Here is a 21,624-nt window from a genome sequence, read left to right as displayed (position 1 = left end):
TGTACCAATCAATGGCTTTCCTCTATCTACGCTGCTTAGTGCAACCATGCATGAAGATGCATGTCTTCAAAATGCTTACGAAGTTGAATGGTACTTCTACTGTCCCAGTGGAATGAACACCTAATATACTTTACATGAGTTCAGATCATTATTTTCTTTAAACAAGCTTTGGTATTTAAGGAGATTAGCTTCAGCGGTCTGAGAAATTGCACACATAAGAACCTGTTTTAGAAAACACTCAGAAATGCATTAGGAACTGCTATTCCACAGGAACAGCAGGACCTGCAGTTCTCACTGGTGGCATTTTGTGTCTACTTACAGAGGCTACTGGAATGACTGTGTGTCATCATTTAACACTCGTTTAACTGTGTTAACAGCTTAAGAAAGGAAACACACAGAAACCTTCCCTGAGGAACTTACAATTCATTCATGTCCCAGCTACCTACTAACTCCTACAAAAGCATCCCTGTTAATCTCTCTGTTACTCAGCTGCCATGGAAGAGAGACCACGCCCACACCGAGGAAACAGTAACCCTACCCCCCCCACCCCCCCACCCCTGCCCCACAAGCTGGTGGGTCACCAGCTAGCCATCTTCAAATACCAACTACTGGGGTATGTGACATTAGACAAGCTTGGGGCACAGCCTGGAGTGGATGAATCTCTGCACAGAATGGGGGAGTTACCTTCCCACAGATGGAGACTTTGTGGAGCTACAGAAGGCCAGATGACTAGGTTGTTGGCTTCAAAGAGTGGATTGGTGAATTTACTAAGCTCACTGGGCCGATTGACCCACGACCACAAAGACATTGTTTTCTGCTGTAGCTTCAACTTACATCTGTTCAAGAAAGAAAATCATCATTAAAGTCATTAATGGCTAACAACCACCCTTCAGTGCTCCTCTTAGCAGGACTACTCCCTGTGTGACAGAAACAAGACTCTTGGTAGAGAAACAACATGCTTTAGAATGCAAGTATTTGTCAGGAGCATCTGCTGTAAAACTCCCACACCCTTCTGTAACCCAGCAGTAGCTAGGCTGTGAACAGCACCATCACTCAGGACCTGGGGACAGTTTCCGGTAAAATACGAACCAGAAAAACTGCGTTGAGGTTATACTTGTATAAAGATTCATTCGTCAAGTTTTTAATTTTGGGTATACATCTGTTGATATATATATATATATATATATATATATATATATATATATATATATGTATATAGTTGTACATAATACATACATAGATTCACATGAGTGCAATTGCTCCCAGAAGGCATTAGATGGATCCCTTGGAGTTGGAGTTCCAGACAGTTGTGAGTCATTCAATGAGAGTGCTAGGAACACAATTTGGGTCTTTTGCAAGAGCTGTATGTGATCTAACTGCTGAGCCCTCTCCAGCCCGAGGCCATACTTTTGGTGGCTTACTAGCTGTGTGTCTCTGGATGGTCCTCATGCTCCTGGACTACAGAAGTGGATGGAGGGCATGCCTGGTTAGATGATAGCATGTCCTCCCGGACTACAGAAGTGGATGGAGGGCATGCCTGGTTAGACGATAGCATGTCCTCCAAATATATGCAACTGCAATGTTACCATGGAAATGTCCGAGCTAATCTGCTCGAAGCTCTTAAGCATTGCATCAACTACTTTTAATCCAGTAGCAGAAAGGTGCGGGGTCCCTCTCACTTCGTACATACTTGGCTCATAGGACATCTGTACTTCATGCAATTTAATTTGTACTTAACTGCACATTCACCTTCTTATACACAGACATTCATGTCCACCCAAATCCCAGTCTCTTTGAGGAAGTGACGTGGTGTGAGCTCACCCACCTTTCACTTTCATTATTGCCCAGGAACGTTCCGAACTGTGAGGCATAAGCATGCTCAAAGAGCATGATGAGAAAATGCTCGTTAAACTCAAAGGAGCAAGGGAACTGCCGGAGGATCTGCCACACACAGTCCAAGAAGAGAAGAAACACAGGCGCCTCCCACTTCTGCTTGCTGTTGCAATAAGCTGACTGTGCACAGCGCTGTTGGAATGGGTGACCGGCCTAGTGGAGAAGATGGAAATGTGAGGGTCCTGGCCTGATCACACCTGGGAAAACGAGCTCACACACTCACAGTGGCATTTCTATCTGCTGGAATATCACAAAACCAAGGTAGCTCCTGTCTAGATGAGATTTTGGTTTCAAATGACTAGCTTCTGCAACTAAGGAAAAAAATTACAATTTCTAAACCCTTAGTGAAGCTGTGTAGTGAATTTATGAACATGGGCACTGCAAATGTCCTTCAGACATTAAATGCAAGGTGGAGCTTAATGACAAACTGATAAAATTCATTGACTGGACTCCAAACCACAATCCAAGCCTGTTTGTTAACACTTATTACGTAGCGTTATGCTGAAATTATACGGAGAAATACATGAACAGGGTAAGAGTCTCTAACCACAAAGACAGGACATGAAGGGAATGGATCAACTGTGTGTGAAAGGAAATTCAGGCCTCAAACCTCATTAAAGTATGATTATTACTCTGGACCTTAGAGGAAGTGTGTAGGCTGGAGCAGGATGGACAAAAGGCAGAATATGCTCAAGTCTTGTCTTGTGGTCACAGTCTCCTCCCCCTGCCTCCCCCCTCAAGTTTATCTGTATCCAGACCCAGCTTCTGGGAGACCTTCTATGCTTTACATTCTTTCTATTTCCCTTGTTGGTAACAAAGCACATGCTGAGGATCCCTTGTCTAAAACACTAGGGACCAGAGGTGCACTGGGCTCCAGTTTTCACGAATGTGCACATGAGCTATTTTGGGGTTGGAACCCAAGTCTCACAGCACACGCTCATCCACAGAGCCCAAGGGTGATTTGTGCAGTTTCCTTCTGCACCTACATTTCCACTGCAGCAATCACAGGAGGCCAGGAGTCAGCATTTGGGGCATTTGTGATTTTCATACTAGGGATGCTCAACCTGCACAGCTATGGCAGTGAATGAAGTGTCAAGTGAGCCATATAAGCAAAGAGAGGTGCAGAGGTGGTGTTGCAGCTCAGGGGTGAATCACCTGCTTATACGCACACAGGCCAAGTCCAACCAAAACATGGAGGATTGAGAAACTCAAAGATATTGATGATTCTAAACACTTATTTGTTTGAAGGTGGATTAACTGACTCACAGAAAATTAAACATACAATTTAAAATTTTTAAGTACTCAAAACTTCATTCATAATGTTAGCACCACAAACTGAGACCTAATCTCAATAATGGCATTCCTCTTATCCAGCAGCTTTCTCACCTGCAGCCACTCTCTCTCTATCAGGGCCTCAAAGCCACGGATGGTCCTGCTTCTTGGTTCCAGGATGATCTGGGCCAGGGAAGTCACCTGCAGCGTGGAATCAGTCCCTTCTGTCCCATGAATCAATACCGACGCTCCCTCCCTGAGAGGAAAACCCAGAGCACAGAGGGGAAACTCCTTAATAACGAACATCCCATGGATAAAGTGATTCAGTCTTATGCCCTGCATGGTCAGTAGGATGCGGAGTCTAAACGAGACACTGGACAGATGGAGTCTCTAAACAGGAGACCACAGTGAACCCCAAACTTCACACAGTAAGAGTCCTTCTAAGTCAACACACCCCAGCCCTTCCAGCTGGCCTTCCAACCCTGGACAAACACAAAAGCCCTGTCACAGCCGGTACTTGTCTTTCCTGCTTTAGTGGCTGAGAAAAACCTTTCCCATCAAACCTATAAACACATTAAAATGACCTTTCCAACCCTGAACTCAGCCTTCTCCTGTCACCCTTTGCCAATTGCGATGGATCCAAGAAACAAGTCCTAAACCATACTCTCAGATACAAAGACATGGGAGAAAAAGCAAAAACATACAACTGTCAGCCCATAAGTTTGGCAATGACACCACTGCCTATTAGAGTTACTGGGTGCTTGGGACCCCTTTATCCTAAAGAGATACCCAAATGAGCCACACACTCTGCCTTCTTTCACCTTTGTTTTTGTTTGGTTTTTCGAGATAGGGTTTCTCTGTAGCTTTGGAGCCTGTCCTGAAACTTGCTCTGTAGATCAGGCTGGCCTCAAACTCACAGAAACTCACCTGTCTTTGCCTTCTGTATGTAACAGGAAGGCTGCTTGTTTGTTCCCAGCCGCTTAGCCCCAAAATAACAACACAGAAACTATATTAGTTAAAACACTGCTTGACCCATTAGCTCCAACTTCTTATCGGCTAACTCTTACATATTAATTTAACCCATTTCTATTAATCTATATATCGCCACGTGGTAGTGGCTTACTGGCAAAGATTCAGCATTTCTGACTCTGGTGGCTCCATGGCGGCTCTCTGTCTCTGCCCTTCTTTCTCCCCGCATTCAGTTCTGTCTCCCCGCCTACCTAAGTTCTGCCCTATCAACAGGCCAAGGCAGTTTCTTCATTCATTAACCAAGAAAAGCAACACACAGATGGACATCCTACACCACCTGAGTGCTGGGATTAAAGGTGTGCCCCACCCCCAGTTCTTCCATCCTTTTTATTGAGACCACAGTAAAGAAAATTTGGGAAGAAGGATATTTCATGTTTCTGTCTAATGCCAATTATTTTCCTATGTACATACATATTATACAGCAATAATGAAAGACAATGTCCCACTATTTTTACTTTTATTATAATCATTAACTATATATTATGCCATGTTTAGAACTACTTAGTAATGCCTATATAATATTCCATTAAGTGATTAAATTATAATCTATTTAGTTCTATACAGTTTATAATACCATATCTGTGGGATTATGCTGAGTTCTTATTGTGCAAACAACAGCCTCTATCAATGGTTGGTTATATAACCCCATTCCTAGAATAATATCTAATAATTATGCTAAAGAGTATGAGCAGATAGATACGTTGTGCCTTTCATACATATTGAATGTATCTCTGAATTATGAGTCCTATTTATTCTAAACTTAAGGTTTATTTCTGCATTTTGAGCAATTAATTATAAAGTCAATTTCTATTGAGGTATAAATCCCAACATATCAGAAAAAGGAACCCAGGCCGGGCGGTGGTGGCGCACGCCTTTAATCCCAGCACTTGGGAGGCAGAGGCAGGCGGATCTCTGTGAGTTCGAGACCAGCCTGGTCTACAAGAGCTAGTTCCAGGACAGGCTCCAAAGCCACAGAGAAACCCTGTCTCGAAAAACCAAAAAAAAAAAAAAAAAAAAAAAAAAAGAAAGAAAGAAAAAGGAACCCAAACATAGTAAAAACCCAGCCCGTTGGAGAAATAAAGATGGCTGCTCCTGGAGTCCCCTCCACTCACTGATCTGTTACTATTGCTGGGAAGGTAGATGTGGAGGTGAAGCCAGGCAGGGGCGTGGCTCAGCTTGCCTAGCACATCAAAGGCCCTGGTTCTATACTCAGCACCACATAAATTGGCTGTGGTGGTATACTCCTGTAGTCCCAGGACTTGATAGGTGGGAGCAAAGAGGATCAGAAATGTAAGGTCATCTTCAGCTCCAAAAGAAGTTCTAGGCTAGCCTGGGATACATGACACTGTACTCATGATATAAGGAGTAACTCGGTAGACTTGAGCTAAAAGAAACAGAAATGCCCATGTCAGCCTCTCAGCCTTCTGAGCTGTTGTATTCTTGTCACAAAACCTTGGTCTTTAATTTCCTATTTAATTGGCTAAGTCATAACCTAAGCCCAAGCAAAGTCTCTGTCTGTTTACTAACAAAGCACAGGATCTTAGGCAACTCACTACAGCTTCTCTCTAGCCTTGAACAAATGAAAAAGGTACTCACCTAATTTGGGAGCAAGAAACAAGTTAACATTTCCAAGTGCCACCCAGGGAGGTGACAATGCTGACACCTACCTATGGTTTCAGTGGGAATCCCCTTCTTTAAAAGGCTCTATGCTTCTGCAACAGTTTCTACAATCCTCCTGCCTCTGCTCATTTTTCTGCCTCTGGTCTCAAGAGTTAGGAGCCTTTAATAGAGTGAATACTGAAATCATTTGGCAAACTGCATAACCACCAGCAGGATTCCTAGCTGAGACTAGCGTAACTCTCCAGACCAAGCAGTTTAGAATAAGAAATCCAGCACAAGAGAAAGGACAATGACACTATGCGACAGGATTATTCCACTGAGTCTGCCAAGAAAACTTCTTTTCCTTCTTTTTCACAGAAAATTTAGAATTGAAGGATTTCACAGAAAAACTAGACCTGTGATACATCTGTGTCATCACAGGCAGACACATGGGCACTAATCACGTTCACTTAACAGACATGGTCATTCCAAATCAGACTCACACACCCTCACCAGTAACTGTAAGCACACACGGTATTGACAGAGCCACCAGGAGGCTATGAAGTGGGAATGGACTTTAATGCACTCTATGCACAGTCTGAATAAGAACGATGTCATCAATGTGAGTCCCACCCAGGTAGGCAGAACACACACTACCTGTCAATGCACTGGGCCGCCAGGCAGGCAGTGGTCAGAATCTCCTTGATGTGTGTCAGCCAGTTGGAGGCTTCCAGCTTGCCGAGCCATCGATCCATGTTGTGGGTTTGTTCGTTACACGCTTCCACGAGCTTGATTAAGCTCTCCTGAAGAACATGATATCTTTTAAAAAACAAGAAAGAGAAAGTTACAGAAAGAAAAATGGACAGATAAGACAGAATGACAAAGAAAGCAAACCCAAATCTGTCCCCAATACGTTCAATGGCAAGACAGTTCAGAACACTTGCATGGCTGTGCAGCAACCTGAGGATTAAGGACTGAAAAAGACTTAGCTCTACTGCAAAGATGCTTCAGTGTCTTGTGAAAAACCATTCCTGCTCAACAAAGGAGACCCGGTTCACACGCTGAGTTACCTGGAGGGCAGAGGCCAGGACACTGCACTCTGGACTGCCTGATCCGAAGATGTAAGGCAACTTATACCTGACACTATAGCTGCTGGATGGTCTAGATCACACATCTAGGTCTCAGCAATGACACCCAAGACCAGACCCAAATCCTAGAGCCACCCCCTGCAGAACCTATAAAGCCCTCCTTTGAGGAGAAGCAAGCAGGTGGAGGGAACACAAGGAGGGAACAGGTGGCTACGGGAGAGACTAAACCCCTAAACCTTCTAATGTAGGAACATGTAATTATATGTAGCAAATCTGCTCTGCCAGTCTGGCAGCAGTTGACGCTGTAAAAGCTCAGGGATGAATGAAAAAAGATAGCTATCTAGTGAGGCTCATCTGTGCTTACCCAGCATAAAATTTTTTTTTTCTTATCTTACAAAATTCAATGAAGGCTGGGGTGGAGCTCATTGCTTAATATACCTAAATCTTGTATTCAATTGCTCTACACACACACACACACACACACACATTGGATGAAACTGAAAACTCTAGCTAAACTAAATAAAAAAGAGAGAACTTAAGCAAATCTAATGAGCAATGCAAGAAGGAACAGTGCAACTGATACCACAGGAGTAGGAAGGATCATAGGGTACGCATGGTGATACCACAGGAGTAGGAAGGATCATAGGGGTACGCATGGTGATACCACAGGAGTAGGAAGGATCATAGGGTACGCATGGTGATACCACAGGAGTAGGAAGGATCATAGGGTACGCATGGTGATACCACAGGAGTAGGAAGGATCATAGGGTACGCATGGTGATACCACAGGAGTAGGAAGGATCATAGGGTACGCATGGTGATACCACAGGAGTAGGAAGGATCATAGGGTACGCATGGTGATACCACAGGAGTAGGAAGGATCATAGGGGTATGCATGGTGGCATGGCCTTTAATCCAGGTACCCCAGAGGCAGAGACAGATGGAGCTCTGTGAGTTTGAGGCTAGTCTGGTTTACATAATGAGTTCCAAGCCAGTCAGGGCTACATAATGAGATTCTATCTCAAGAGGAAAAAGTAAAAAGAAGGGTTGTGAACTTCTATGAGCAATTATACACCAACAAACTGGATACCCTAAAAATACCTGCCAAAACTGAGTCATGAAGAAACAGAAAATGTGAACAGAACAATGAGTAAACAAACAAAAAAACCAAAAAAAAAAAAAAACCAACCAATAAAACCCCCCAAAAACAAAAAACAAACAAACAAACCAGTAACGAAAAAACAAAAATATACCATCAAAGAAAAGCTCAGGTCCTGAAGGTCTCCCAAGCTACAAACAGTTAAAAGAACTAAATACTAGTCCTGCCCAGTCTTCCAAAAGCCTGAAGAGAGCACTGTGTTACCTACTAGCCCAACTCTAATATCAAAGCTATTTAGTGATAGTATTTGGGAGGCAGAGGCAAGTGGATCTCTGTGAGTTCGAGGCCAGCCTGGTCTACAGAAGCTCCAGACAGACAGAAAGAAAAATTTCATTCATGGAAACAACATAAAGAATAAAATACTTTAGTGAATTTATTCAAGACTGTAAAATATTTGTACACTAAAAGCTATAAAATGCTCAAGAAATTAATGTGGACACAAATCAATGGAAAGAGATCTCATGCTCATGGCTGGGAAAATGGTTAGAGTATCCTCCTATCCAAATCAATCTGCAGACTCCATATCTCCCTTACAAAATCTACTGGCACACCGCCGCCAGCAATAGAAGAAAAGACAGTACTAAAACTCATGTGCCAAGAATGGAGGCAGCCCAGCCACCCTCCTCCCAGGAAAGCACGTAACAAACTGAGAACTAAATACATGGACCTTTGGCTTTTGTCTTGCGATTTCCCGAAAGTCCCAATACTGCCGCAGCAGTGCTACAGTCCATTAGGAACCTTCCTTTCTTTCTCTCCTGGTTTAAAAAAACATTTTTATTCAGCAATATTTGGCCTCCTGGCTTATTCTTTCAGGATTCCAAGTCATGAAACCAGGAGGCTAGTTCCACAGTCCACAGGTGCAACAGCTACAGGACCACTGAAAACTGCTGACAAGAGGAGACACGAGTATTTCTGCCACAGACAAGAAGGCGAGATGACGGATATGTGGCCTCATCGTTTCTTAATCTGCAGCTGAATCAAAATCACATATCATACAAAACAGTGTGAACTAGTCTGCAGAAAGTAGCCACACCTATGTTGAAGAACACAAGGCTGACTGATATGAACTTCGAGATTGTGGAGTTGAAATGTTGCAGATTCAGTCTGCACGTTCAACTATCTCTGTTCCTTTAGTAGCTGTCCAGCTGTCTGACCTAGTCTTTCAACCACTGGTAAAACTTTGGAGCGCAGGACCATCCATTAGCAGCAAGCTAAGAATGTTATGTTGTCAGACAGCACCTAAGACCTGCTAGCAGAGAGCCCCAGCTTGCTGTACCCCATCTATCTGATGTTCCTACCACTGTACCTGGAAAATGCCTTACTTTATGTCTTTCATCCTCTGACTATGAAAACTTCCTGAAGCTGCTTCCACACCAGAACAAGTTGTTTGGGGCAACCCGAATCTATGTTTCTGGGTCAGGGTCACTACATTTGGCTCAATAATAAACTCACTCTTCTTCCCTTTGAGATGAGAGCTGTTCTGCATTGACAAACACATACATTTTCATTCACTAAACTTTAGTAAAGCAGATGGGGCAGGGAAGCCCAGAGCAGGTTGTCCAGCCTATTCCAGACCCTCGATTATGTGGAGTAGCCCTGATCTCTGTTTTGAACAAGTACAGCATCCCCCTCTGCAATCAGCACAGAGACTCTCCACCACGCTGGCCTCTTTACCTCTCAATGGACTTGTGAATCCGCCTCCACTGGGGATAGTGGGCTTCCTGTTCAAAGCCCCCTCCTTTGGCTCTAGCTTGCTGGGCCACATTTAGTGATCTTGTGTCAATGATGTAACCACGCTTTCCTGCCCTGAGGGTGGCATTTATCAGCTTCTCATCTTCCTTGCACCTTCGCCCATTTGTGCCAGTCAGAGGCTGACCACTTCGCATAATCACCTGGAAGCATACATGGTAACAACTCAATAGTGGTTACTGAAGTTTCCGAGAAGGAGCTGGATCAGGGTTCTCTGGCAAACAATCTGTGGTACTCTGCCAAGAACGCTGATGAGCAAGACATACTCAAATGCACTGCATGCCTTAACAGCGGTAAAACACAGACAGGCCTTGCATTTTAATATAATTATTTTCCTCTTATCGCAAACATAATGAACTCATCACCTCTAATGAAGTACGTGCTGTACTTCATTTAGTCCATGAACTGACTTGCAGTAGATGTGGTCCCATAACAAAGATGATAACAGCCTAAGCCAGTAAACTGAGTCTTTGTTAGAGAATAAAATATCCCACATCTCAAATAAACTGCAGACCCAGGAATGGCTCTGAAAAGCCTCCCTACAAAAAGAAGCATCCATATGTTATTAGCAACAGAGGAAGCAGGCAGAGATTTTCTGTCTGATGTTCCCTCTGCCCGTTCAGTCTGGAGGAAAACACTGGGGTCTGACACATGCAGAGGACCACACAGGCTGTCAGCAGGGAGACTTCATCTGTGTGACAACCAGCCTGGCTGACTGTATGCATGTTCTTCTTTACCCAACCAACTGCCCACTTCCTTCTCTACACGCAACCCAAAAGCTCACACCTCTCTTTCTGATTTTCTGATTCTGCCTTTCAGTTCTTCGTCTCATGTTTTCACACAGGATAAAATCCATGTGCTCCTCCCCCTTTGTATCTCTATCAGCTTATCTTATAGACTACCACTACTGAGTCTTGGAGGAAAGAGTAGACGTCAACTCCATATACCCGGGGCTGGCTCTGGCAAGAATTACAGAGAAACACAAAATAGAAAGTTTATATACACCCTTGTTAGGGGAACCATTTCCAATGTTCTGAAAGCTGCCTAATTATTTATCCTCTGTTGCCCCTCTGCCATTCTTTTCAGTATTCTGAGGCTGCCTGTCTCTAAAGACTACCATCCATCTACACATTTAGAAAGGTTTGCTTTCGAAACTTTTCTCAAGAAACCAGTACCTATTAAACCAATCTCTTCCTGGGCAATAGTTTGGTGCTGTTTCAGGAAACCATCATTACACACTCTTATTACTCTGAAATAGCTCAACATGACCTGGGCATGAGCTTTCTGAATTATTTTCTGCTCTCCTCTCCCCTTTACTTTTTTGAGACAGGGTCTCACTAGTCTCTCATCTAGTTCTGGCTGTCTGTGGTTAAGTTTTGGGAAGTGAAGGAAATTCTCAGACGTGAGACCTGTCTGGAGTGCACAGGTCACTGAGGATGTGTTTAGGGGACATTCCTTGCCCCTGGCCCCTCCTTCCTGTCTCTCTCTGCTGAGGTCAATAGTCCCTTTTCCCCACGTTCCCACCACCACAGGTTCTACCTCATCTCAAGCCCAAAGCAGTGGGGCCAACAAAATGAGGACTAAAACACAGAACTCTGCGAGCCAGAACACATTCTTCCTTCTTTCTAAGTTGTTTCTCATAACTGTCCATTTCTCTATCTGAGCCAAATTCCTGGTGACTACTAAAAAACCTTGCAGAATGCTCCATTAGGCTTAGCCAGTCTCTGATCTATAAGCCCTAAAGCTGAAGCTGTAACATCTGGAACCACAAAAGCGCTTTTCCTGCTTTGTTGCACCTATGTACCTGAGACTCCCACAGATGCATTACATTCATTACTTGAGCCTTTTCTTTTGTTTAGAACTGTAGGAGTTCGTGAATCCTGTCACCCTGGGCAGACACTACTGTTTGGCTTAGAATAAACAGTAATTATTTTATAGTGATGCCACCAGGGGACTCAACACTACATTTGTACCAGTTGTTAAAACACTGTACTACAAATACTGAAAGAGCAATCCCACTGCTGGCAGGACAGGTGGCCTGCTGACAACATTGCAGAATTTTAAAACTCTGTCATACTGATGCCCTCTTTATTCCTGTAAAGGACAATGGAAGATAGCTCTAACTGTCTAGTTTAATATGGGCTGCATATGAGAAGCAAAGTTTACTGAAAAGCAAGAGGAGAGAAAGTGCCAGACATGGTGTCACATGCCTTTAATCCAGCACTTGGGAGGCAGATGCAGGTGGATCTCTGTGAGTTTGAGGTCAGCCTGGCCTACAGAGAGTTCCAGGACAGCCAGAACTACATGAGAGACTAGTGAGACCCTGTCTCAAAAAAGTAAAGGGGTGGAGGAGAGCAGAAAGTAATTCAGAAAGCTCATGCCCAGCAAGCTCTAGACTGCTACATCCCCTGTGAGGAAGCCCTGACCGAACTGTCTTGTTAATGTGAGCAGGCATGTGTCAAAGACCAATGCCACAGACCCATGGGGAAGTGACAAAGCCATGCCTCCAGGTCAGGTCAGAGAGATGCACAACTGTCCTCTAGTCCAAGTGTAAATGTTGCCAGTGTATACAAAACTTCAAGTGCAGCTTCCTTCTCCTGGACACGTACAGCCTGAGACTGCTGGTTGACGGAGACCTCTCACTCGACCTAGCTGCCCCACATGCTGTACACAATACACAAGCTGAGGCTCCAGCTGTTCACAGGCGGTGACACTCCATCAGACTACACACAGCCTACCCAATCCAGATTTTCTACATGTGCATCTATTCTTTTTTCACCTTGGCTGTTCCAGTCAGAGCTCAGGGACCCAAGATCTCACTGGTCTCTGCAATCCCCAATTTCCCAGTTGCTAGGGCCTGAGTAAATGGCATGCATCATTCTTCTTTCTCTTGTGAGTTAATGTCTGCTCAACTCACCGTTCACATGGAAATTTGGTAGGAATAATTGTAATAAGCACCAAAACAAAACAGAATTCTAGGAAATATCACTCTTGTGCCTTATGAACATTGCAGAAACATTAAATAAACATCGTTTCCTCCACACTGTGCTCTGAAGATAAAGCCGGCCTTCCTGGAGCTGAGTAGTACTGAAAGAATTCAGCCTTCTCAGGAAAGCACCCCACTCCCGGAGGCCTGCAGTTCACATGAGGGATGCACTAGTGGGGATGATCTGGCCAATGGTTTTAGCCAAAAGGCGCACAGAAAAGGGAGTACTCCCAAGGAAAGGACCCGCCCACCCAGGCCACGCCTGTCAGCAGAGCAGTGCTCCCTGTACTCACCATGCCGTTCTTCTTATGGTAATAGCTCAGTACTGGGAAGCGCCCCCCATGTCGAAAGGCTGCCACCTTCCGAAGAGCTTCATCATCGACGGACTTGGGCACAATGACAATTGGCGGGTAGGAAGGACAGACAGCAAATTCCTTATTGACATAACTCAGTCTCCAGTCACTGGTCTGGAAAACACACAGCACTTCAAACCTAAGCAAGCAGCTCAGTGTCATAACGCATCTAAGTTTTAAAGGCTTTGGAGATGATTTCCAGGGAAGCCATTCAGCAGGAAATTTGGACATCTGACTCACACTCCTCCAGTCTTTAGGTGGGCTCCATTAGCTTCTGGCGTGGCTAGTGATCAGCATTCCTAGAAACGGCTTCCCTGTGGCAGGCTAACACCTATTGTACCTGAAGCTCCTCTATCAGTTTCACTGTGATTCAGAGGGCACAGCTTACACTCTCAACTCACAAGACAGTTACATATGCCAAGTACGTCTGTGGTTACGGTGGCCAACATCAGCCCATTCAACTCGTTTTGGATACTGCTCAAGTAACAGTCATCTTAATACAGTAAAAACAGACTCTGACATTCTAGAACATTCTACTGGAGTAGATATGTTAGTCATAGCAAATCCTTTGTTCCTTCTGCGATTTAGAAAAGGAAGAATATAGTGAGATAGGCCTATCTTTCTTAAGACAACAAGGACACACTCCTGGAGAGCTCTTACATGTTCTGAATCATTTCTAAGCCCTGGAAGCACACGACAGGAAACATTCAAACATCAGAACCAAAAACTCACAGAAAATATAAAACTACATTTTACAGCTAAAAAACCAAAATGATATGTGCAAATTTTAATATGTGCCTATAAATTCAAGTTGGTCCAACATATCAACCATGGCTTAAAATTAACAGAAAATTAAGTTAAAATGTGAAACTTAACAGAAACTTTTTATTTAAAGATCAAATGCATACAAATTTTAGTTACTTTCTTCAATTTTCAAACTTTTTGTTAGAATTTTTATTTTATTTGGTGTTTGTGTGTGTGTGCACCTGTGTGCATAGTGGAGGCTGGAAGTGGCCATGGATTTCCTAGTGTTTGAGTTACTGGTGTTTGGGAGCTGCTCCATGTGGATGCTAGGCCCGCACTCAGGTCCTCTGGGAGAGCAGCAAGCACTCTAAATCACTGAGCTGTCTCTCAGCTCCCACTGGGTTACTGTATCGCTGTTTCCACTTTGTGGTCACTTTCTCTTATGTCCTTAAGCAGTTTTAGCCACTGCTTTAAAACCCTTGTACAAGCGTTCAAACATCTGGGTCATCTCATGGTGAGTGCCTGTTGACTCTTTCCTCTAGCCGAAGGGGTGACATTTCTGACTCAATTTTGGTTGCCCTGTGAATGCAGACATGCTTTGTTTCTAGCAGGCACTTAGACTTCGGCTAGCTTTGTGAACTCAAACACCTGTGTTGCATGCTGGCTCAGCTCCACGTTCACTTTGTTTCCAGCTTGCATGCAACTCAGCCAGAGATTTGGGTTACACACACGTCAAGGTTCCTCTTCTCAGGCCTGTACCTACTCATTGCTTTCCTCTCTCTGGCCACCTTAGGATCCTTCCTCGGCTTTTCCCCCTACAGAAACATGGTCTCTGTCGCAGTGTGAGCTATGATCCAATGCCACACTCATGCTGACCTCTAGATAAAGCCACCAGGTAAGACTAATGGGGTGTCTTTATAGCTATTTTAAATACTCTATTCTTTTAATATCACAGGGATGGGGCATAACTGGAAAATCAGAAGTGGCTAATACTAATTAGAGAATTTTATGGTTAGCAAACAAAACAAGCTTAAAACAACAAAACAAAACAAAACAAAAATAAACCCCTAGTCTTCCAAAGATTACAGATCAAGACATATACCTGTCCTTCACAATTTTTTTATTTGTTTTTTGAGATGGAGTTGATATGTGTAACAGCTCTGGCTGTCCTGAAACTCACTCTGCAAACCAGGTTGGCCTAGAACTCACAGAGATCCACCTACCTCTGCCTCCCAAGGGATGGGCTTAAAGACATGCGCCACCAACACCCATCCCACAAAGGCTTTCTAATGAGCGATGTCACTCTTTGTCCTGTTCTATAAATATACACATTCTTACATTCTTTTAAGTTTTGTTTTGTTTTTTGAGACAGGGTTTCTCTGTGTAACAGTCCTGGCTATTCTGGAACTTGCTTTGTGGACCAGGCTGGCCTCGACTCACTAAAATCACCCGCCTCTGCCTCCCAAATGCTGGAATCCTTATCACTGGCTGATCATGTGCCAGGAATACATAATGGAAATAAACAGCCCATGGCTCCTTACCTTGCAAAGCATCTACTGAGCTGCTTTCTTCCTATTCCAGGAGGAGCAGTAAGCTAGGAGCACAGACCTAGACTGCTGCTCCTCACACTGGAAGGATGATTCTTATAGACCTCTCTTCCCCCCTCCTCAGCAGACTCAAACTCTGGCTCCCTTCTCCTTTAGACACTCCACCCAGGAGCCTTTGGCTTCCCCTCACCCCATGCTTTTCATAACATGCAGTATAACCCCTGCCAACTTTTCATCTGTCACACAGATCTCTCAGACAAGCTCTAGGCCAAACTCTATTTTCACCATATTCAATGGTACTTATATACAAGACATAAAACTCCTTTTCTACTTCCCTCTGCCACCATGGACACCTTCACTCTTCAAATTCCATGGCACCCTAATCTATTTCTTGATTCCAAGTGACCATTTATAGAAGCACAACAGAAGAATTCAAATGGACAAAAGAGAAAACCCGTTTCTAGCCAGCTGGACTTGGAGACTAGGCCAGACGTTACCCAGCAGCACACAAGCTCGGTGCTTCTCCAGCGCCATCTCAGGCATATGTAGGCTCAATACACTTTTGAGGAGTGGCTCAAAACCTAGTATACATTAAGTTGTTACATCTACCAATTAACTCAAATTAACTCATAGTATGCCAGGACTGGCTTTAAGCAAAACGATGTTTTACTTTTATTTTTAAGCAATATTTATATTTAATAATTTAAAAAATATCTGGCCTATGTTAATCAATTGGAAGGAAAAGTATTGCAGCTATAACAATTATACCAACACATGGGCAAAATGTTCAGCCCAGAATGAAAAAGGCTAAACCAACAGCTAGTGCATACTCTAAAGTTAGGCATGAATAACCCAACCCCACCTCTCTAGCCTTCAAAGGGAAAGAATCCCTTTCTCAAGTAAAATAAGGTGTTGGGTTAACTCTCAGCGCCCACAATGTCCAAATGTTAACTTACAGCAGAGGAATAGAGCTCAAACTCTTGTTCAGGAAGGAAGGAATGCCAGCCATCTTCAATCACCTCAAACATAGGTCGGTAGAAGAAGGGGTACATCAGGGTGACCGAGTCCAGAGTGGACAATGCCTAGAGGACAGAAAATAAAGATTCCACAACTAAAATCATTCTAATGAAGCAGCAGTTAGTAATAGGACCTGGTAATGATGGAACCCAATACAGGTCATCAATGCCACATCTCTATGTGGAGCTACAGTCTGATTGTAGCTAACATCCACACTGCAGCATCTAAGACACCTGACACACAACCACACTCAACAAGTGTTGCCTGAATGAAACAAGCAACAGAACAGTCTGTGTCTAATGAAATCATGCCTGTTGACACAATTTAAGAATGTTCAAAGTTCAATAAAAATGTCCAAGAATTTCTGGACACCAGAGAACAAAAAGCCTTGGGTTAGTTACTAGAGTCTGAGCTAAATATCCAGTAGCTAACTAGACACTGTAAGTCATTTGAAATCTATTCCTGCTTGTCACTATAAAAAGGGAATACTCAACTCTGGCCAGCTGCCAAGTATCAGAAAAGCCTCAAGCTCCAATCCCAGCTATACAGTGGTTAAGTCACATAGCCTCCCTACGCTTTATGCAATGGAGGAAATTTCACAGGCTTATTAGGAGTCTTCATGGAGATAAGGCATTTAACAGGCCAACAACAGTGTGACACATTAAAAAAAAAAAAACCTGAGTTCTTACAAGGCATACATATGCAGAAGCCACATCTACACTCACTTCCTCCTTCCTAAAAGGATCTGCCAGTTGGCTAGTCACTGTCATTTCCTTAGCTACACAGGGCACACTCAACCAATGCAAGCTTAAGACATTCCTTTGTCTAAATGGTAAAACATTATTTCAGTCTGTTTTCTTATTCACGGTGGGGAGTACAGCCAAGTCAAGACCACATTTCTAAGTGACAACTATACATGGCAGACTATTCAATCCACTCTCTTTTTTCCTCAAGTAGAATTTCCAAAAGCAGAAAGGTTTGTGTGCTATTCCCTTAGAAACACACCACCTGATCCTCTACTTCTTGTTAAAAACCAAACAAAATTGTGATCATAGATTTAAGACTTTTCCTCTCCTTTTTAATAGCTAAACCCGCTTTTTAAAAAAGACATAAAGCCAAATAACTCAGTTACACAGAGTAACTGAGGAAGGAAAAAAAGTCAACTAGACTCTGTAATTACCTAGAAATAAAACACAGAGTCAGTTGGTATAATTTAGTGGTGGTGATTTAAAATTGGGGTGTATACCAAAACAGTCACAAGGTGAAAAAGGAGTGTGAAATCTTCAATTGAGAGCTTAAACTATCCAAGCAAATTTTCTCAAGTGTGGCCAGAACCAATGTTCAAAACTTTCTTATAAGCAAAACCAGACATATCTTAAATGAACTGATGAAAGCAAATACATGCCTTCATATATGAGTCACAGATGACAACTGTTGGTGAGAGGTACTTGCTTTAGTCTGTTACACAACACTGTGAATATACTCCTGACACACAGCTGAATGGTAAGCTGAGAAATGGTGAAGACAGTCAACTTCATGTGATGTGGCTATTTCTACCACAACGTCTCAGCATCAAACTTTTCTCACAGAAGGGCCCTCCAATGGCAGCTACCATTTATCAAGTACTAAGAATTTACATATACCCATGGATGTAATCGTATAACATCCCTGAAAGACAGGTAATGATATACTCATCGTATAATAGGAGACGAACTGCGAGAGATAAGCACTTCACCTATGGCCGCACCGCATGCTAACAGAGGAACAATGCTATTACAACAATTGCAGTATTAAGAGTGCTGCTTAGAGTTCAAGGATTTTCTCTATTTCAAAGACACACTACACTCAGGCAGATCACAACCGCTCACTGTACCGTCCACAATCCAACTAACTGTGCTTGTTTCCTTGGCTTAAAACTCCTTATAGTTGTTCCTTCAAGAAATCCACTGAAACAGAACAACAGTTCACAAACTGTCTTCATAACAGAAAGCATCAAGATTTGTATAGTAAATATGATTCCTGGGTTGTTGTTGTTGTTTTAAAGAATTCATACATATTCAGATGAAATAGCTTCTATTTATTATTTGATCAATATGAACTCATGGAAATTCTATCATGAAATTTCACAAACTTCCAAGCAATTGAGGGGATTAGGAATTCTGTAGAAAGTAACACTAAAAGTGCAGGGAACACAAGAGGCTCCATTGTTCTTGTGGGACACCAATCAGGTAGGGCTTTTCCTACATCAGCAGACATGGGATCATGATCAAACACCTGACTGAAGAAACACAAGGCTGCATGAAATCAGAACACAGCCTTTTTTCCATCAGATCTTTGCCTGCAAAATACTTGCCTCAATGGAACTGGCTATATTTAAACATTCCTCCATCCCAGGAATATCCAACTGAATAATTCGGAAATCTTTACATTTTATGATGATGGTACCCAGAGAGCCCACGAACCTGCAAGAATGGTAAGGAAACCAGAGAGGATAACAGGTTAGAACCAGATCACAGAGTGTCAGGAATTTAGCCTTTATCATGCAGCATGAGAGAGTACTGAGTAAGTTTATGCACTAAAGATGAACTGAGGAGTCTAGTAGCCTGCTGCTGGTATGGATGGATAACCCAAACTGCTGGTAATGTTACCACCAGACTACATTAAGGCACAATGCCTGTAGAAATCTTTTTTTTTTTTTTTTTTTTTTTTTTTTTTTTTTTTTTTTTTTTTTTTGGTTTTTTTCGAGACAGGGTTTCTCTGTGGTTTTGGAGCCTGTCCTGGAACTAGCTCTTGTAGACCAGGCTGGTCTCGAACTCACAGAGATCCGCCTACCTCTGCCTCCCGAGTGCTGGGATTAAAGGCGTGCGCCACCACCGCCCGGCGCCTGTAGAAATCTTAACATCCAAAATATGCAGTGGAGCAATACAAAGCATGTTGTCACTCATACATACTTCATAGTGAGCTGATTAATCAGTTTGCCTTCCCCCCGCCTGAAGTACACAGAACTCACAGGGAAACTGAGAAAGCAGAGGGTTTTTTTTTTTTAGTTTTTTGAGGCAAGGTTTCTCTGTAGCTTTGGAGTCTTCCTAGAACTTGCTCTGTAGGTCAGGCTGGCCTTGAACTCACAGAGATCTTTCTGTCTCTACTTCCCCAGTGCTGGGATTAAAGGCGTGCACCACCACTACCCAGCAAAGAGAGAATTTGAGTGCAGGTGAAAATATGTAGATGTTTGACTCTGAGACACTCTCTTGCACAGATGAGAAGTATGGAACGGGGAACTGGAGACAGCTCAGCAGTGAAGAGCGCTTTGCGTTCTTCCAGATCCACGCTCTGTCACCAGAACTCACACAGGGTGGCTCACAACTGCCTGTAACTCCAGTTCCATGCGATTCAACACCTTCTTGCCTCCTGGGGCACCTGTGCTCACGTGTACATACCCAAACACAGATACATATACACATAAGTAAAAAAGTATGAAGTAGGAAAATACACATGAATTACATATTTTCCTTAAGGGACAGCCCTTTTCTTCTCAGAAGTAAAACTGGATAATATTGAGGGCTGATGAATCCCCTCAGTAGCAGATAAGCAACAATCCAGAAAATAAATAAGAAATATGACCAAACTGAACTTTTGTTGTTATTGAGAGGCTCTTCCATACATACCTGAGGTGACTGTCAAGTTTGTCATCCACCTGCCTCGGCCTTCCCGGTGCTATTACTGGTGTGTGCCACCTTACTGAACTTTAAATATTTTTTGAGGTAATAAAATAGAAAATAAAAGACAATGTACTCAGCTGCGGCAAGGTATGGTGGCACACACACACACACACACACACAACTGTAATTCCAGCACTTACTTGGGAGACTAAGGTTGGAGAGTCAGGAGCTCAAGACAGGCCTAGGCTGCAAAAGGGCGGGCCTGTCTACTTTTTTGGGGGAAGGGGGTTTTAAATTGTATTCATGCACAACTTTGTGACGTGAGATTGACAACCAATGTTTCAAGAAATGGCAAGGAAAATTCAAGGTATGTGATGGGGTAAAAATTAAAGAGAACACTGAAAATAGGCCCAAGTGGTGTTCAAAACGCCCACAGAGATAATAACCCTGAGACCTTAACCCGGGTATAGCAAAAGCCAGGTAGCCAGTACAGATGGCTTTCAGATGTAGGCCTCAGAAAGTTCATTTAGCTGGCTGGGCGAGGATGCCAGGAAAAAAAAAAAAAAAAATGGAAGCATCTGTCCCAGCTCCTCATGGACCTGGGTGTGGTGGGCGCTCACCGTTTGTCAATGGCGTCGATATTTGAATGGAGGAGCCAGAGCTCCTCCGTGTTGTCCTGCCGGGAGGACAGGATCAGGTGGTGGCCCGTCAAACACAGGGTCCCTTCCACGGCGGGGTAGAAAGGCCGGTGCAACACCACATTGTCCACCCGTGGGGTCTTAATCAGCTCCGCGAACTCCATGGTCCCCGGGGTGGCCGCAGCCTGGGGGTGGGGGTGGGGATGACGACTCCCGCAGGTGAGAGGCGGCTAACCCGCCCCGAATTAGGCGACCCTAATGGGCGGGTCCGGGAGGTCGAGCCCCGCCCCTGTTGGGCGGATGCGGCAAGGCCTGCGGGGTACGCACCGCCCTGGACCCGCTCACTGGCGTCTCTTCCCCACCACTGGCCGAGGCTCGGCCGCAGGGGAGGCCTCGCGGCAGGCCCTGTAAGAGCCGCTGCCACCGGCCTCTGACGGCCGGGATGCGGAGGAGGACCCGGCGTCGGGCAGCATCCGAACCCGAGTCGCTAGGGACTTCTGGCGGAAATAGCTACTGCCTGCCGCACCGGGCAGTAACTCGGGGCAGAAGTAGAGGAAGATTCAAGACTCGGAAGACATAGGGAACGGACCGGAAGTTGGTCCGTTGTTAAATCCGGTGGAACACAACCAGAAACAATGACTTTATGTTCCTACAAGGGAAAGTCTTCCACCTTCTGCCCACACAGTCTTTGCTCTCAAAAATATTTCTTATCAGAGAAAGCAGGAATAGAAGACGTAGCTGACCTGCTGCCCTCCTGACGGCTCTTCTGGCCGTTTGCTATAACTGGTGGCTATACTCATGGAGGAATCCACGAAGAGATGTCAAGATTGGGATTGAAGCAGTGATTGCGATTTAGAAGAAGACTCGGGGTGTCTGAAAGGGATACGGCCC

General features: G+C 44.0%; 1 protein-coding gene across 1 annotated transcript in view; it reads right to left on the bottom strand.

The window, feature by feature from the left end:
• Positions 1-21,300, bottom strand: part of Mtmr9 (myotubularin related protein 9) — a 28,164-nt gene extending 6,864 nt beyond the window's left edge. Inside the window, exons 1-9 of the mRNA XM_057786292.1 lie at positions 20,716-21,300; positions 18,790-18,898; positions 16,376-16,501; positions 13,069-13,242; positions 9,715-9,932; positions 6,451-6,612; positions 3,280-3,421; positions 1,826-2,046; positions 685-836 (exon numbers count right to left, since the gene is read on the bottom strand). Of these exons, the coding sequence (XP_057642275.1) occupies positions 685-836; positions 1,826-2,046; positions 3,280-3,421; positions 6,451-6,612; positions 9,715-9,932; positions 13,069-13,242; positions 16,376-16,501; positions 18,790-18,898; positions 20,716-20,897 (1,486 nt within the window). The 5' untranslated portion in view covers positions 20,898-21,300. The remainder of the gene's footprint in view (positions 1-684; positions 837-1,825; positions 2,047-3,279; positions 3,422-6,450; positions 6,613-9,714; positions 9,933-13,068; positions 13,243-16,375; positions 16,502-18,789; positions 18,899-20,715) is intronic.
• Positions 21,301-21,624: the final 324 nt, after the last annotated feature.

The sequence above is a fragment of the Chionomys nivalis genome, chromosome 12 (assembly GCF_950005125.1).
Source record: "Chionomys nivalis chromosome 12, mChiNiv1.1, whole genome shotgun sequence".
Taxonomy (NCBI): domain Eukaryota; kingdom Metazoa; phylum Chordata; class Mammalia; order Rodentia; family Cricetidae; genus Chionomys; species Chionomys nivalis.
The sequence above is the reverse complement of the archived record's forward strand: the minus strand, read 5'-3'. Positions and strand labels throughout refer to the sequence as shown.